The sequence below is a fragment of the Barbus barbus genome (genome assembly GCF_936440315.1).
Source record: "Barbus barbus genome assembly, chromosome: 22".
In the NCBI taxonomy this organism is placed as follows: domain Eukaryota; kingdom Metazoa; phylum Chordata; class Actinopteri; order Cypriniformes; family Cyprinidae; genus Barbus; species Barbus barbus.
In genome coordinates, this window is record NC_136750.1 from 23,368,831 (window position 1) to 23,386,211 (window position 17,381).

Here is a 17,381-nt window from a genome sequence, read left to right on the forward strand (position 1 = left end):
GCCACTTTATTAGGTACACCTTGCTAGTACCGGGTTGGACCCCCTTTTGCCTTCAGAACTGCCTTAATTCTTCATAGCATAGATTCAACAAGGTGTTGGAAGCATTTCTCAGAGATTTTGATCCATATTGACATGATAGCATCACGCAGTTGCTGCAGATTTGTCGGCTGCACATCCATGATGTGAATCTCCCGTTCCACCACATCCCAAAGGTGCTCTATTGGATTGAGATCTGGTGACTGTGGAGGCCATTTGAGTAAAGTGAAGTCATTGTCATGTTCAAGAAACCAGTCTGAGATGATTTGAGCTTTGTGACATGGTGCATTATCCTGCTGGAAGTAGCCATCAGAAGATGGGTACACTGTAGTCATAAAGGGATGGACATGGTCATCAACAATACTCAGGTAGGCTGTGGCGTTTAAACAATGCTCAATTGGTACTAAGGGGCCCAAAGTGTGCCAAGAAAATATCCCCCACACCATTACACCACCACCAGCAGCCTGAACCATTGAGACAAGGCAGGATGGATCCATGCTTTCATGTTCTTTATGCCAAATTCTGACCCTACCATCTGAACATCGCAGCAGAAATCGAGACTCATCAGACCAGGCAACGTTTTTCCAATCTTCTATTGTCCAATTTTGGCGAGCCTGTGCGAATTGTAGCCTCCGTTTCCTGTTCTTAGCTGACAGGAGCGGCACCCGGTGTGGTCTTCTGCTGCTGTAGCCCATCTGCTTCAGGGTTCGACGTGTTATGCGTTCAGGTTGTAACGAGTGGTTATTTGAGTTACTGTTGCCTTTCTATCATCTCTAACCAGCCTGCTCATTCTCCTCTGACCTCTGACATCAAGAAGGCATTTTGGTCTACATAACTGCCGCTCACTGGATATTTTCTCTTTTTCGGACCATTCTCTGTAAACCCTAGAGATGGTTGTGCGTGAATATCCCAGTAGATCAGAAGTTTTTGAAATACTCAGACCAGCCCGTCTGGCACCAACAACCATTCCACATTCAAAGTCACTTAAATCCCCTTTCTTCCCCATTCTGATGCTCGGTTTGAACTTTAGCAAGTCGTCTTCACCACATCTACAGTAGATGCCTAAATGCATTGAGTTGCTGCCATGTGATTGGCTGATTAGCAATTTGTGTTACCAAGCAATTTAACAGGTGTACCTAATAAAGTGGCCGATGAGTGTAAATACATGCTTCAAACTTTATCTTTGTCTTGTTGGTCAAAAATAAAAACCAAAAAAAATCAACAGCAAGCCTGAGGAAAAAAGCATTATTGACAAAATGTAGCTCTCTCTTTGAAAACAAATGCAATGGGCTCTGAAATCCAACACAGCATTAGCATCATTTCCCCACAGTTTATGTGGTCGAAATGCTTTGAATGTCTAATGAACATTATAAGTGATGAGTCAAATATGGATGGAAAGCATGACTAGGTGAATAAAAATAATCAATGTGGAAGCCTTACTACTATACCGTAACGATGTGACTGTAGATCTCATTTGGGCTTTGGACGCATTCCCAGAAACACCTGTGCTATGTGACTATAGCAAATCTGTGCTGAATTATCCTAATCTCACTGCTAACACACAATGAAGAAGATAACGTGGTAAATTACTTGGAGGAAGAAATGTAAACTGAAGCAAGGTGGCAAAAATGGAAATCAGACAAAATCCAAGGCCATCCTAGATGTAGAGTAGTTTATTCTTCACTGGTACAGATTTGGAGAAATTGGGATTATGAACTAATATTTTGGCCAGAAATGACCTTTGCTTTCCAACAGACACACAGCTTTTTCACTTCACAAGGTGCTAACAGATGGACTGGAGACATGTAGACTAATTGTGGATTATTGTGATGTTTTTATCTGTTTTATCTCATTCTGACGGCACCCATTCACTGCAGAGGATCCACTGGTGAGCAAGTGATGTAATGCTAAATTTCTCCAAATCATTTCCAATGAAGAAACAAACTCATCTACATCTTGGACGGCCTAAGGGTGAGTATATTTTCAGCAATTTTTTGGCTGGACTATTCCTTTGAAGCTGCTTTTTTTTGCCACCATTTTGTGTGACAAGGTTCCCCGTCAGAAGTCAAAATGTCCCCAATTGCTGCATTTTTGTGCTCAGGTAAAGAGTTGCACATGGATTTATTTCAATGCTGTCACTTGTATGATTGCCTCCGGGCAGCATGTATAAATGACCTTTCTCCAACTTCAAAAAAAAAAGAAAGCAAAAATGAAGGAGTGGTCAGATTATTTATTTTCCCCTCTAGCTCTTATTTTAACTTCCAAACATTCAGAGAAAGTCCAGAATATCCACTTAATAACCATCCCATCGTCTGCGGTATAAATATTCATTGGCTCCACCAGATTGTCTTCCACCCTGCATAGGTAAGATGGTAGGTAAATCTGTGGCTGAGAGATGTGCCTGTCAGGAACCATTGCAGAGCCACAATTCACCTTCCCCCAATCAAGCCTTTCGCATATCACCTGCAGGTGGTCCTGTACGAATATATTCCCCCTGTACGATTTTTTTTTCTCCATGCCTTTAGTTCTGTTTTCGAGCCTCCATGCCTTTAGTTCAGCATGCTTTCCACTTATGAAAGTACACAGTAATACCAAGGTGTTTTTGTGCTTATACTATGGCAACCCTATCGTATTTTTTGGAGTACCTTGGAGTACCAGGCATTTTATGGTACAGTAAATTTATTTAATATATTTAATTTATTAAAATTATTAAACAAAGAAATATGTGACCCTGGACCACAAAACCAGCCATATAACGGTCAATTTTTCGAATTTTTTAATTTTTTTTGAATAAATTAGCTTTCCATTGATATATTGTTTGCTAGGATTGGAAAATCCTGGAATTTGAGGGTGCAAAAAAATCTAAATACTGAGAAAATCGCCTTTAAAGTTGTCCAAATTAAGTTCTTAGCAATGCATATTACTAATTAAAAATTAAGTTCTTACACATTTACAGTAGGAGATTTACAAAATATCTTCATGGAACATGATCTTTACTTAATGTCCTAATGATTTTTGGCATAAAAGAAAAATCTGTAATTTTGACCCATTCAATGTATTTTTGGCTATTGCTATAACACCCAGCGACTTAAGACTGGTTTTGTGGTACAGGGTCACATATGTAATACAATAGTTAATACGATCTGTCATTTCTACATGTTCTATGTTTCTATGTTTTTACCTACATCTTTGTTCTAAATCTCTTTTTCTGCACCAGCGCTAAACATTGAAGAGCAACTCTGGACAGGAAAAAATGCAGGTAAAAACTGCAAAAATTAGTCTCTTTTTCGGAGCCAGGATGCTGTGGCTCAGTTTCTTGGGATGGCAAAGTGGAATCCAGAGGCATTTATTGAAAACACACAGGAACATGACCTCTCAGCTTCACGTAAACACGGCTGAGTAAACAGGTCATTAAGAAAATAAAGCAACTTTCGTCATTCTGTCAGGCGCAGGAGCAAGGGATTAATGGCCATGGAGTAGGCGCAGTCGCAGACACTGTTCACACAAGCCTAAAAATAACAGCCACAGACATCTAGAGAATCTCTCACCCTGGACATGTTTAATGGCCATTGTTTCTGGTGCATTAAGCCACATGGGCTAAAGTGGCTCCAAAATGTCTCCTCGGCAATTAGAAGACTATGGATGCCACGAGCAACAACTTGGTCCAAAGCAACTGGGCAAAATGCTTTTCTAAATACACAAATTTAAAAAAAGATGCCAGATTTGGCTACATTCAACACAGTGTTGTTATTGTTACCTAAAACAAATTTATTCATTTATTAATAAATACTACAATAGTATATAAATAATCCTAAAATAACATTGAAAGTGATACCTCAAGGTAAACGTGTAATATGTGACACTGAAATACCTAAATTTACAGAGCAGAAACAACTAAATGAGTCATACCAGATAGCCCCGCGTTTTCTGACATTTCACTGGACCAAAGAACAGGTCATGTATATTAAGCAAGTCATATTTTGGCTCAACCAATGGCGTGAGTTTAACTATTTGACTTAATGGAAGACAGGGTTAACAACAGGAAGAGCGGTTGGCGATTTTGGAAAGCCTGTTAGGAGACAATAATTTCTTGGTGCAACTAGCGGTGCAATAATTACACACTTCACCTTTAACAATGCATCTCCCTTCTCAATTTTTAAATGTCATCTCCTGTCTAATGTCCCAAAAAATACTTAGTAATTACAGCCATGGCATACAATATGTCTCTCATTATTACTGCTTTCTAATTATACTTACAAGTGCTTCTGCAGTTGCTCGGCTTAATCCAAATTCATTAAGAGATACCAAAAATACAGCCAGCGGATGAAAGTGGCACGAACACAAGCCCACATTCGCCCACACGCAGACTCTGCCAGTAAAACTCAACAGGGAGCTGAGGGTCACAAACAATAGGGCGTACAATGATGGCTGAAAATGCTACTGGAACAATCTTAATTTTTAAAAAAAGGCATACAACGGCAGCTGTGTCATAACTCGGTCACTTCAGGACACAATTACCACGTGCCCATCAGCCCTGCAGCCAACAAACCCCACCAGAGCCGTTCGGTGAGTGGTACAACAGCTGTATCGCCCCAGATACTTTATTTGGTAAAATACTAAATGTTCATTGAGCAGATTCAGATTTAGACCGAGTGTCTGTTAATCTTTCCTCACTTTTTACGTGTCGAATGGATGTCAGTAGGGTATGATGGCTCAGAAAGGAATGTCTGTCACTAATGCAGAAATCTGCAGATTGGTACGGTCTCTGAAAGACACGAGAATGCAAAACAAGGTTTAATTGGAAGAGATTAATGCAAAATTGAGATGACAGAAGCTTGTGTTCATGAAGCATACGGTGAATGTGTACGCTCCATCGATCAAATGTGGAAAATCGGAATGTGAGCATTGCTGTTACAACCTGGCAAAGTTTAATTGCCGGCAACACAAGAATTCACACATCTATCTGCGCAAGGCTAAATTAGTTTCCGAGTTCATTGTTTGAAGATATGCTATGAAGGTTAACTTTCACTCTGTCTGACAATCAGCCCATATTTGCCTTGTTAACAAACAGAACCCTGTGGCATTTCAATGAGAATTGGGTGAGTATGATATTTTGTTCCCTGTCCGACACATATTCTATTAGCATCATGACACGCCAAATTATCTCCCATTGATTCAGTCAAAAAGCAGAAGGATAAACAATCTCGAACGCTTGGGTAAATTGATGGTTTGTGTACACTGTGAGACTTAAAGTTGACAGAGGGCATGACACGTGCCAGTCGTATCGCCAGAGCGAGGTAGAGAGATGCTGCTAACAGTCTAGCTCTTGTGACACATGGACAGTATGTTAGTTTGCAAAAAGAGAGGTGGGGATCAGCCTGTCCATGTGGGTCCAAAGGAGCGTAAAATTGCATCCAGCAAAGCGTGTAGGATATGACAGCCAGGACATGAAATTCTAATGAAAACCAAATCTAATGCAATGCATATTTTCAGGAATCCCACATACACAATCTAAACTTTGCAGATGGGCTCGCTCAAACCAAATAATCACATGCGAGTCTAAAGGGAAAGAGTGAGGAAAATCTGAAAACAATGTCAAATATTGTACGCTGCAAATACATGTGTTCAGTGTGCATTTTCAAGATAGAAGCCCAGATGTCACTTAGTAAATGACAAAATATGTACTAATATCTATTTGTGAATTGTCCGAGAATTCCCTGAAGAGATCAAATTCCAAAATTTCAGTCCCTGTGTGGAGGTTATACCTATACTAAAAACGTAGAAGATTTTTTTAATGGTTATGTTTAGCGTTAGGGGGATACATTAAGTTTGTACAATATAAAACAATACAACAGACTTCAATTAATTGTGGGTCTATCACCAAACACGTTTGGCCATTTGATGCAAAGTCCCGCCCATTTAAAATGTCACCCAATCAAAAGTCAGGACAAACTGATTGAGAGACTTATGACCAACTTTTTTTTTTTTTTCCATTGCACAATATAGTTTGTATTGCCTTCATAAAGTTATACTATACACAATGTACTCTAGTGTACGAATTTTAGGGAGGATAAAACAAATGGATCAGAAAGGGTTTTTTGCAAGAAAGCATTTACCATTTTCCAGGGTCTAAGAAAGTATAATCTTGGAAAAAAATTATGATTTCAATATATGGTCCATTAAAAAAAAAACTAATTTCAATGGTACAGGTAACTAGACTCCTAGTGAAACATGACTTAAATGGATCTCTATAGGGAGTGGATTGAAACAATTCTAAAGATGCACATTTACATTAAAGCAAATTGCCATTAAAGATCTCAGCTTCCTTTTAATAGGAACATTTGTTTTCCACACTAGATATGTGTGAAGTTCAAACAATCTTAATTTACACTTCAGTAGCGATGTCTGATTCATCAAGCGAACACAAAGGATTCTTTGTTCTTGTCACTTGTTTACCCGTCAGTAAAAACAGAGAGTTGCTTCTGAAGTATGCATAGTCCTTACTTTAATACTTTATTAAAAGTACATCCATTCTACTTTATTTCAAGGTCTAATGAGGCCTTCAAGCGCTGTCAGCCTTTCAAATTTCTGATTATAAAGCCTTCGCAGAAACTAATCTGTGCCTCTAGGGACTTTGTGTGACTGGGTTGCAGACATAAAGAGACAGTTGCAGAGAAAGAAGTAGTATGTGGAAGAAAGACACCGCACCATGCTGCGTGTGCATGTGAGTGACAGGTTAAGAGGATGAAGGCCAATTCGTCTGACACCCAACTACAGAAATGCACATTTAAAAGTGTCCATATGTTCCCTTTCAACCATCCACAACAACAGCAGCTTTTCCCAAAAATAGCCTTGCAAATCCGCTTAAACACAGAGATTTTTGATACGCTAATCAACAAACGCTCCCTGCCACTTCATCATGGAGCAGAAAAGGTTGCTCGGGATAGAGGATTTGTATTCTTTTCTTAGAAATGCTTCAAAGGAGGTTGGGTCTTTATGAGAGAGGAGCTTAGAGCTCAGACTACAGTGTAGGGTGTTTCATTCTCTCCAATTATGTCCCTGAAACATTTCTTCTCCTTTTCCCTGCTATTGCATGTGCAGATCTGCATACATCCGTAAACTAAACATGCTTCTGTGCTCAAAGTTTTTAGGCTTTTTTGTTTTTCGTTTCTTTTACTAAAAAACTAAAAAAATTATAGTTACAACTTCGTATACATGTGAATGAACAGTAAGCAAAATGTAAAACAAAGTTTTAAGAACAAATGTGAGACTAAATACACTTTCCTGAGAACAAATAAAGCTAAAGAGGTGACTAAATTCGCTCGGGTATGTTGTTGTACAACTCACGCACACTACTCTTTTACAAAGTGAAGAAAAATAACCTCAAGACTGAAGCATTGATTGCATTTACAGCGAGGCAGTTGAACCTTAGACCTCAGAAGAAGAGCAAAGCCTTGAAAAAAAAAGCTCATTCTTCTTACTCAACAGTTCCATCAAGTACAATAAATCCAAAAGTCTATCCTACAGTAACTCCAACAAAGGCCATCTAGTCAGCTGCACTGAACACCTGCTGATCTTCTTCTAAACAAATACACTGCTTAATCAACATTCTTACAGAACTCTGGCAAACAAACTAACTCAGAGGCACTTATGATCACCTGTTGTTGTTTTTTGGTGTGGCAGGCAGTGTCCCTTCAGAATTGCTGGCACTATATCGCCATCTATATGGTGGGAGTGAGTACTGCGGGTGTTGAGAGTGGGGGTTGGGAGAGGAGATTGCAAGACAGAGATTGATTTGCCCTCTCTCAGATGTGGCACTTTGCTGAGGCGATCTGCTGTGAATCACAGCAAATTAAAGAAAACAGAGCGAGCCACGCTTTGGAAATAAGCGCGGCAAAGAGAGAGAGATGTAGAGAGAGAGAGCGAGCTTGTGGAACCTGATGTCCCTTCACGTCTCTGCCGGTTACCTAAGTCCTGTCTGAGACACGGCTCTAGAGAAGGGAGAAAGGTGTTAGTCACAGCCCAGCTGAGGTTCAGGCTCTCCTTCAGGCATGTCTGAGTCATATAGGGAGGAGATCAATGCAAAAGAAGAAAATAAAGGATTACAGTCAAGGTAGGGTTTAGTTAGCCGATTTGATCTTCCGCAGTCAATGCAAAATCAGTAAGGAGCCAAGATGAAGCAGATCAAAGCGTTCAATATCACCGTCCAATTAGATTATGTGGGGAGGAAAGCAATCTATCATTTTAGATGGGGATGACTTTTATGAAACAGACTTTTAGGGGTTATGGGGATGTGTAAAACGACATATTTTAAAAATTGACTGGTCAGTGGGAACTTGGCTTAAATGGCTAGTCGATTAATCGTTCTTAAAGAAGATCTGAATAATTAGGCTGGTTTCGGGTTCACCTGACCCCAATTGGGAGTTTATATAAGACACGTTGAGCTCAGTGGAGCACAATTGAATGGAACAGAAACCAGCGGCCTGTAGTTGTTATTTTAAAAGTTAGACTATTTTTAGCTTTACAAGCTGTTTAAAATAGGCGGGTTGCAAAAACATTACAAAATGCAACAAACCGACCAGAGTGGCGTTGCTTTGAGGTGGATAAATCTGAAGAGATGGTTTTTGAGAGGGTTTTATGCTGCAAACAGTCTAACAACTGAAGCACAACATGCTGCTAGCATGCTAATAAAAACAATACTGGTAAAAATATGAATGCTAAATCCAAACTACCTCACTAATTTGAATGTAAGGAAAGGAAAGGAAAGGAAAAGGACGTGTGGCCAAGTATGGTGACCCATACTCTGAATTTGTGCTCTGCATTTAACCCATCCAGGTGCACACATGCAGTAATGAACAAACACACACACACACAAACCATGAACACACACCCAGAGCAGTGGGCAGCCATTTATGCTGCGGCGCCCGGGGAGCAGTTGGGGTCTCGGTGCCTTGCTAAAGGGTCTCACCTCAGTCGTGGTATTGAGGGTGGAGAGAGCACTGGACATTCACTCCCCCCCACCTACAATCCCTGCCGGATCTGAGACTCGACTCCACGACCATTGGGTTACAAGTCCGACTCTCTATCCATTAGGTGTCTCCACAAAGAAAAAATCTAAAATCTACTTGATAAAATTAAGAATAGGTTAACTTTAAATCATTAATCAATCTTTCTATGAATAAAATGTTTTAGAGCAGAGCATATCTATTTACTATGGAAATATCAAAGACATCATTGCCATTACTTTTTCTGGTCTGAAAACCATTTTTTTTTACCTTATATTTTAAATTTTGGACCATCCACATTTATCTGCGTAAGAATATTTTTAAGCATTCACAGGTTAAATTTTGTCTTAACACAGGGATGAAACAGAGCTTGAACTATGAAAGACGGAAAGATCAGAACAACGGTGGTCAGGACTGCAGGGCACATCCTGTCTGCTTATCACAAATCAGATCCCAGCCTTCCATTTATCTCTGTTCCTGTCATCAATCATATCCAACAACATGCATCTTTCTAAAAGAAACACGCACACACACGCACTGGAGAACACTTTTCTGTTACACTGCCATTATTCCTACCATTACTATTCTCTGGGTCCCCTTTAATACACAAGGAATTGTGATGCATAAGCATCTACAGGTAAACACGTATCATGTTTACCGTGACATTCGGCTGTTCTCGCTGTGAAATCTGTGTACGTGTGCATGTCTCCAATACAAATCCCCATATTGCCTCCGGCTCCACAGGTCACCATGCACAACAAACACACAGAGTCAGACAAACGCCACACAGATACCATTCAATTAATTACTGCTTCCAACTAGTGAGTTGGAAATCCAGTGTCACAGATAAAGCCGTCCGTGTTTACAGCATGAGTCACTGCAATTATATTTGGATTGGCGAATGCAGGCTAGGCCGTCTGGGCGGTTTTAGATATTCTGAAAGAAAAGATTCCAGCAGTAATTGACTATGAATCAATATGCAAATAAAGGAGTATTATATAAAATTTCCACTTCTCTCAGAGGGACGAGGCGGTCCAGGGACATTACGCAGGCCTGGCATGCCACACGGTGTGTTTGAGAAGTGGATTAGAAGATCCAGGCTTTTGAGGCTCTCCTCGCAATTATCTGCCTGACGGAGGGATGATCTATGCAAACAGAGAGGAGATAGACAGGGAAAGAGAGAAAGAAGGGCGCTATGGATGGATAGAGAGTTGTGAAATGAGAAGTCTGACAATGTGAGATCTCTTTCTGCTAAATAAATGCTTGGGGACTCTAATGCAACTCTTGCACTCAGAAACGGAGCAAACTTGAACACAAGCGAGCTTTCATTCTCCCCAGATTGTCACCATCTCTAAATCAGTTACATTCAGTATAATGAGTTGGAATTGCTGATATGGTCTTGGTTAAAATGAGCGAGCAACTCTGGGACATATCATTGTCTTTTATCTCCATCTATGCTTCCATCTCAAAAATAGATAGTTCAGCCAAAAATGAAAATTCTGTCATCATTTATTCGCCCTCATGCTGGTACAAATCTATTACTTTCATTCTGTTGACACAAAACACAAAAATGGATACTTTGAAGAATATTCTGGTCACTGGGGTGCTACCCTTTCTAAAGGTACTAATATGTAACATTTAAGGTTAAAAATGGTACAAAGATGTGTTTTGGGGCTTTTTAACCTTGTCTACCACCCTAATGACAGCTTTTTTTCTAAGAAAGGATGTCATAAAATTAAAGAACTATCATAAAATAATTCAAATGATGCATGTATTAAATTACAAATGTACAAATTTTCATGCTACCACTGTAGCATGAAATATGGTACCGAAGGATGACATTTGGCCAAGAGACACACAGGAACCAATGACATTTGATGGACATCTGATATCACTGATGTCAAACCTAACATATGGCATGTAACAGTGCCATATTTGATTGCAAAAATGCAAAAGCTGTATGAAATACAACTAAAATGGCCAGAAAGGTGGTATATTTAAAGAATTGCACAGAGCAAGCAGTCAAAATATACACTTGGTAACATTTTTTACAAATAATGAACCTCATAAATCATTTAAAGTGATTATTTGGAAAGGAGAAAGGAAAAAGAGAATGCAAAACGAAGAGAAAGAATCAATTGACAGTATGTAAACCACTGAATTAGTTCAGAATGATTGTGTGTACAATATTTATCTGTGTGTATGTGAGCAAGTATTTTTGAGCATCCTTAAAACTTTTACACTTGTAGCAGTTAGCGAAACTGACTTCCTGCCCAGAAAGCTAAACAAATCTTTCTGCTTTTTTACTTTAGCGACTCCACAACTTACTGGCTACATTTAAGTATAAACACACAAATTTGTGCCTTAAAAATAAATCTCCAACCCTGCTTCCACTTTGGGAGCCAAGTGACATGCCGGAGGTCAGCGAGCCTTGACCTCTAAGACTAACCTACCAGCAGCATTGCTCTGTAATCACCGATTCTTCACCAACAGCTATAACTCACAAGCATGCACGATATATCTGATGTGAAGGAGTTGCACAAATAAGGCAAAATCAAACCTAACCTATGCAGGAAAATCGGCGACCTTGGTAGAGGATGGGTAGCGAGTACAAAGGAGGGTCGACACAGGGAGTGAACCATTCAGATCCACTGCAGTACTAATGACTGGGTGCTCTCATTATCTCCATCATTACCAGACCTTCATTTACCGTATTGTGCTCAACAGCTAGTGCGCAAATTAATCAAGATTTCTCACTTTGGTAAGACAAGCTTCCTCCTAATGGCGCACTTCAAAGATGAAAGCACGAGTCACAGTACAGTCCATCTGCAAGGTTAAATACAAACCAGACCTCCCAAATTATGTCTGTGCTTCAGTGCAAAGTTACCTAAAGGCATTGTGAAGACCAGACAGATAGTATCAAGTTATGGCGCTTTTCCACTGCATGGTACGGCATGGTAAGGTTCAGTACTGCTCACTTTTGGGGGGTTTTCCACTGGGTAAAGTGCCTGGTACTTTTTTTAGTACCACCTCGGCCGAGGTTCCAAGCGAACCGCACCGTTACTAAAACGTGACGTGTAAACTCTGCTGATCACTGATTGGCCAGAGAAAATAGTCAAAACTGTGTCATCTGAATTTGCGGCACGAGACACAAGAAACCCCCTAGATTTAAATCAGCCCAGCCAGCGAAGGATCAAATGCAACTGTTTTGAATAAGCTCACCTTTCTTTTAACAACCAAAAAATGTCTGTTTTGTTGTCTGATGAGGAAGGACAGACTGTCCTCTCGTTGATAGCTGAGCAGCGGATCCAGCGAGAGCGTGAAGGAGCGACGCAGAATTAAAACGTTTTTCAGGAGTCACAGCAGTAGAGGCGGCGCAACTATGACACGTAATTAAACCCGCCCACTCTAAAGCGATACTAAACCGCAGTGGAAACGCAAACCGAGCCCGACTGAGCCGTGCCGTTCTGAACCGTGCCGAGCCGAGTCGTACCACGCAGTGGAAAAGCGCCATTAGTATCAGCAGTTCCTCCCTGCTGGTGGATGCAGTAACTATACCATTTATTTATTTAGACATTTACACCATAATTTATTTAGACAAGATTGTATAGAATTTGAATATCGGCTATTTACTGGTTATTGGCCATAACATGAAAATAATTATTGATATTGCCCAGAATTTTAATATTTTGCATCCCAGGCAGTGTTATTTTACTATTATTTAAATACTATTATGATATTTATTCATATTTTGTATTAGCTTTTATTTATATATTTTCATTTTACATTTAATTTTTAATTGTGTGATTGTCATTGGGGTTTTTTTTTTTGTTTTTTTTTCGAAAATCTGTTTACCTTTATTTAATTTCAGTTTTAGCTTTAGCATTATTTAAATACTATTATATGTTAGCTTTTACATTTTCCGTTTTCATTTTAAATTTATTTTTATCTGTTTTTGTCCTTTTTATTACTTTTTTCATGTCATATTTATATTTTATTTCAGCCTCATTTCAATTAATGAAAAGGATTTTAATAGTTTAGTTAAAAAGAACACTGTTGCATCCCTAATTTAGGTTAAACTAATTTTATGTTAATGCTTATCAATATATCTATAAAACTAAGATCTAAAAAAAAACTAAAATATTTAATTTATAATGGGGAAAAAAGCATCCAGCAAGAAGTCCAGTAACACCAATTCAACCATTCCGACCAAATTTATAGACCTCCTTGGTAAGGAAACCATGCAACCGATGGAAATGTAGCATAATGCATTTGAAGTAATGCTTATGTAAAGTGATTGATCTCAACAGAGTACATTAAATGGAAAATGCTTAAATATTTAAGGTGCTTTGCATTTTGACATTAAAACGCAAATTCCTACCTCACCATTCACTAAGAAGGGATGCTATATATACATGCAATCTGTAGCTAGTGATGAGCACCCTAGACACAGAGAGTGGACACAGCTGAAGCACCCTTCCGCATGACTGCCTTTAGGCTTTGCGACTAAAGGGAAAGTGTGATTGTGTGTGTGCGTGCTTATGTGTTATGCCCTGGCTGAAGCGATGTGCACCTGTTACCCTTGCAATAAATAGAAATGACACCAGCCTAAAGCAGCGCCTCTTTCTCTCATTAAGACTGATGAATCACAGTAGTAACACATAAGTGGCAGCGAAGTCAAACGCACACCGTCCATGTTGCGCCACAAGGTCATCAAAGGGGAAAGTAATGCAAATAGCAATTCAAAAGCGTTAAGTGTGGCCTATACAAGATTTAAAGCCAATATGCATCCTGGAGCAAACAACATCCTCTCCAAACTTTAAATGGCCGCACTGACTTATCTATTACCTGAGATATTGGACTGCATGATCCATTCCAAAGAACCCTCGCCACTTAGGGATCTTACAGCAAGCGAGGGAAATTATTTTCCCTTCCATTTCTCACTCTCTTTTTCTGTTTTCTAACGCCATGCTGGGGGAAACTGGGTAAATAGATAAGTAAATAAAATAAAACACAAAAGCAATGGGGGAGAGAGCAAAAGATAAATGTCTGCACCTCATGGGTACGCCACGCTTATTCTGAATCATTGCAGCGACTCGCAACTGCTTAACGTTTCATTTTGGAAACAGGGATTTATAGAGGAAGGGAATTCACAGGCTCCGATACGCAAGGGAAACTTGGCACCCTACCTGCGCGACTATAAATAAGATCCTTCTCACTAGATCACACACGGAGCCAGAGAGGAAAAAAGGGATTTCGCACTGTTAGCCAGGTAGACGGTGAGGGTGAGACGACCATATAGAGAGCATCGTATGAGGCTATTATCTATTTAATGTGGTTTATTGCATAGGGGAGCCAAACATAACATCTTGCCTGCAATGAATTGTTAAAAAGAACGTGCTGTAATCTGTTCAGACTCCATGAAGATTCAGAGCATTTTGATGATTCACACAGCTATAAAAGTAAAAGCCCAGTGAAGCATCTGAGAAGAGCTGAAATGTGACTAATGCCTTATAAGTATTAATAATAAGTGCATAGTGCTAGGTCTCTCAAAGTTCTCAAGGATAAAGTGTCTTTTTTAAAACTGCGCTCAAAGCCTGGAGCTTTCCGTGTGATAAACAACAGAGAAGATGTATTTAAATTAAATGATGAATAATGCATGTAGCACATGCTGAGGGCATGCAAAGTTATAAATCACCTTACATACTACTAACTAATACATAATAACATTTATCTAACCGAAAACGTCCATCAAATGCATATTATCTTCAAAGGGCCATTTGAGAACCACAACTTAATGCGTTTGAGCATTATAAATCATATTCTCGGAATATAATGGCATTTAATATGTGAGAGGAACCACCATCACCACCACGGCACCTGTTGTTCATTATCCTGCACAAGGAATTAACTGTTGAGCAGTGGCTTACAAATGAGCCATCAACATTTTTAATGCAGGAGGCCATAATGTCTCTTTCACCCCCTACTGACTACCACTCACAATGTAATGCACATGCAAAGAACATGACAATATTAACCGTCCATTATATTAACAGCCTCAGCTGAACAAAAGTAACAGTGGATCTAAGCTTTACAGGAACTAGTTTGTAAAAGGCTGATAGTTAGCTGCTTTCTAAGTTGGTTATCAGTTGGTGCAAGAAGATCACTGGAGGCTGGTTAATCATCTACAATGTAGCAAGCTCGACCACTTCAAGCTTGTATGTAGCTAACTGTAGTCTGTTGCCAGTCCAAGATGGTCAACCAACTTGATCCAGCTAATGACCATCTTAAACCAGGTAAAAACCAGCTATAATGTTTCAAAACACATCTGCCACCTTAAACTGAATCGGTTTATTTCTTTACGCATGAATTTGGCTCCATTATTTGATTTCAAGTGAATAAAGCGACTCTTGTTTTATTTGTTTGATTGCTATTCGTTAATCTTGTTTATTGTTTAAGCTCTCTGAAGTGAACGAAGAATGAATTTATCGTTAATCTTTTATTTGTTCGTTAATGGTTCATTTAGTTTCAGCGATCCAAATTACTGGATAGGCACTGTTTTAGTCTTGAATCGTTTATTTGTTCGCTCATTTACGGATTCTTCGCTGTCTTTAGTGAATGGAGAAGGGCTCCGTGAATGTCTCCTGATGAAGGGAGCCAAAGGAGCGCTTAACTTCAGAGCTGAGCGGAATATAGATGCGATCTGAGACTGAGTTTGCTGGTTATTTGCACCCACCTGAACCCAGTGCATTAGACTGAATCACACGAATGGACTGGAGTAAGCGTCTAACGTTCAACGCGTTATAGAGACATCATAAATAAATAAAAATAGAAATAAAGAAAAGCATGTTATATGACACTGATCTCTATTCTGTTAGTCGTGGCATTCAGCTTTAAGTGCAACTCTTTCTGCTTAACGAGTTGAAAAAACGTGCAATGCGCTCACAAATTAATTTCACAATTTTCCGGACACTAAATTAACGCAAAATAAATCTAAGAACCAGCTCGAACGATATTCCTGAACATAACGGAATGAAATCTCTCGCGCCTACCTGGGAAACGAGGAATGCGATGAAAATGCGGGTTCCGAACTCCATGGTCTCAGATCAGTGGGAATAATGTTCAAAACAAGATGCTGGTCAGACCAGCGCTGTTCATAATTCCAGAGTCGCGAGAGTAAAGCCCCTCTGCCTCGAGCTGCCAACTTCCCAAATAGAACTGCAGCCTCGTGAGCAGAGCATTGGAGTCCACCACCAATAGATTTATAGAGGGGGTGTTTCTTCTTTTGACGCTCGCATGAACCTGACATGCTCACATTGATGCTCAAGTAATAGTCTTGGCATCTTTGCATTGCATTCCTTCATCCTCATCCGATTTCAAACTTTCTGTTTGGAAAGAAAAATGGAGAATAAAGAGTTTAATAGGGTGGTATATTGCACATTTACCTTCTTAATAGAAACAGTATTACAGAATAATCAGACATGCATAGTTCCAGAAGGCTTGCTGTGCTTTTAAGGTGTCATGTTTAATTTTTTTCATAAAAGAAAAGCAGCAAGCTTAGGCAGGGTTTATGATTGGTCATAAATCAAAACTTTATAGAGTGTGTTCTAGATCAATGGCTCTCAGCTGTGGGTTGTGACATTAAAACGGGTCACAGGTCTGTTCAAATTGGGTTGTGGACGGGAGGAAGAAAAAAAAATCCTATAGGCAAATCATTAAATACAACTAAGCATATAACCATGCATAGTTGGGATATCTTAAAAAGAGATTTTAAAATTTAATAAGGAAGCCATCTCTAAAAGTTTGAATCATTCAAATCAGTTTCAGAACCTATAGACAATTTTTTTAAATGGTTTACAAGTGCATGAAACACCTATTTCTGTTTTGAACTCTAAACCTGTCCTGACAGAACGATCTGTATGTATCCATCAAAAGCATCAAGATCATGATTTTAATAAAGAAAACCTCAAATTCTGAGGATGTTAGTTAGAAGTCTAACTCACAATTCAAATAATAGCAAATCATCTTATACTGAATGTTGGCTGTTTGGAGAGGATAGTAGAGGCTGGATAAACAAGGTTATTTTGTTTACCAAGGCTACCAAATTCACTAAACTTCCAGAAAAGCATCTATATTGAAGTTCAGGTTTGTTAGAACCGCGAAGGTCATACTAGTATCTGTGTGTGTAGAAAAAAGCAGTCCTGATAGAACAATCTGTACATACTCACCTAAACATCAAAGATTCACGATTTTGAAAAGAAAACCACGTAAGGAAGTGTAATTCAAAATGCCTATGGTTCCACAGTTCAAATAATAGCAAAACATCCTATGTGTTGACTA

General features: G+C 39.3%; 1 protein-coding gene across 3 annotated transcripts in view; it reads right to left on the bottom strand.

Annotated features, from left to right (window-relative positions):
- LOC306888196 (cadherin-13-like) overlaps positions 1-16,275 on the bottom strand; it is a 345,271-nt gene extending 328,996 nt beyond the window's left edge. For all 3 annotated transcript variants that reach the window (XM_079446382.1, XM_079446381.1, XM_079446380.1), the window contains exon 1: positions 16,094-16,275. In XM_079446382.1, coding sequence (XP_079302508.1) covers positions 16,094-16,138 — 45 coding nt within the window. In that variant the 5' untranslated portion in view covers positions 16,139-16,275. The remainder of the gene's footprint in view (positions 1-16,093) is intronic.
- Positions 16,276-17,381: the final 1,106 nt, after the last annotated feature.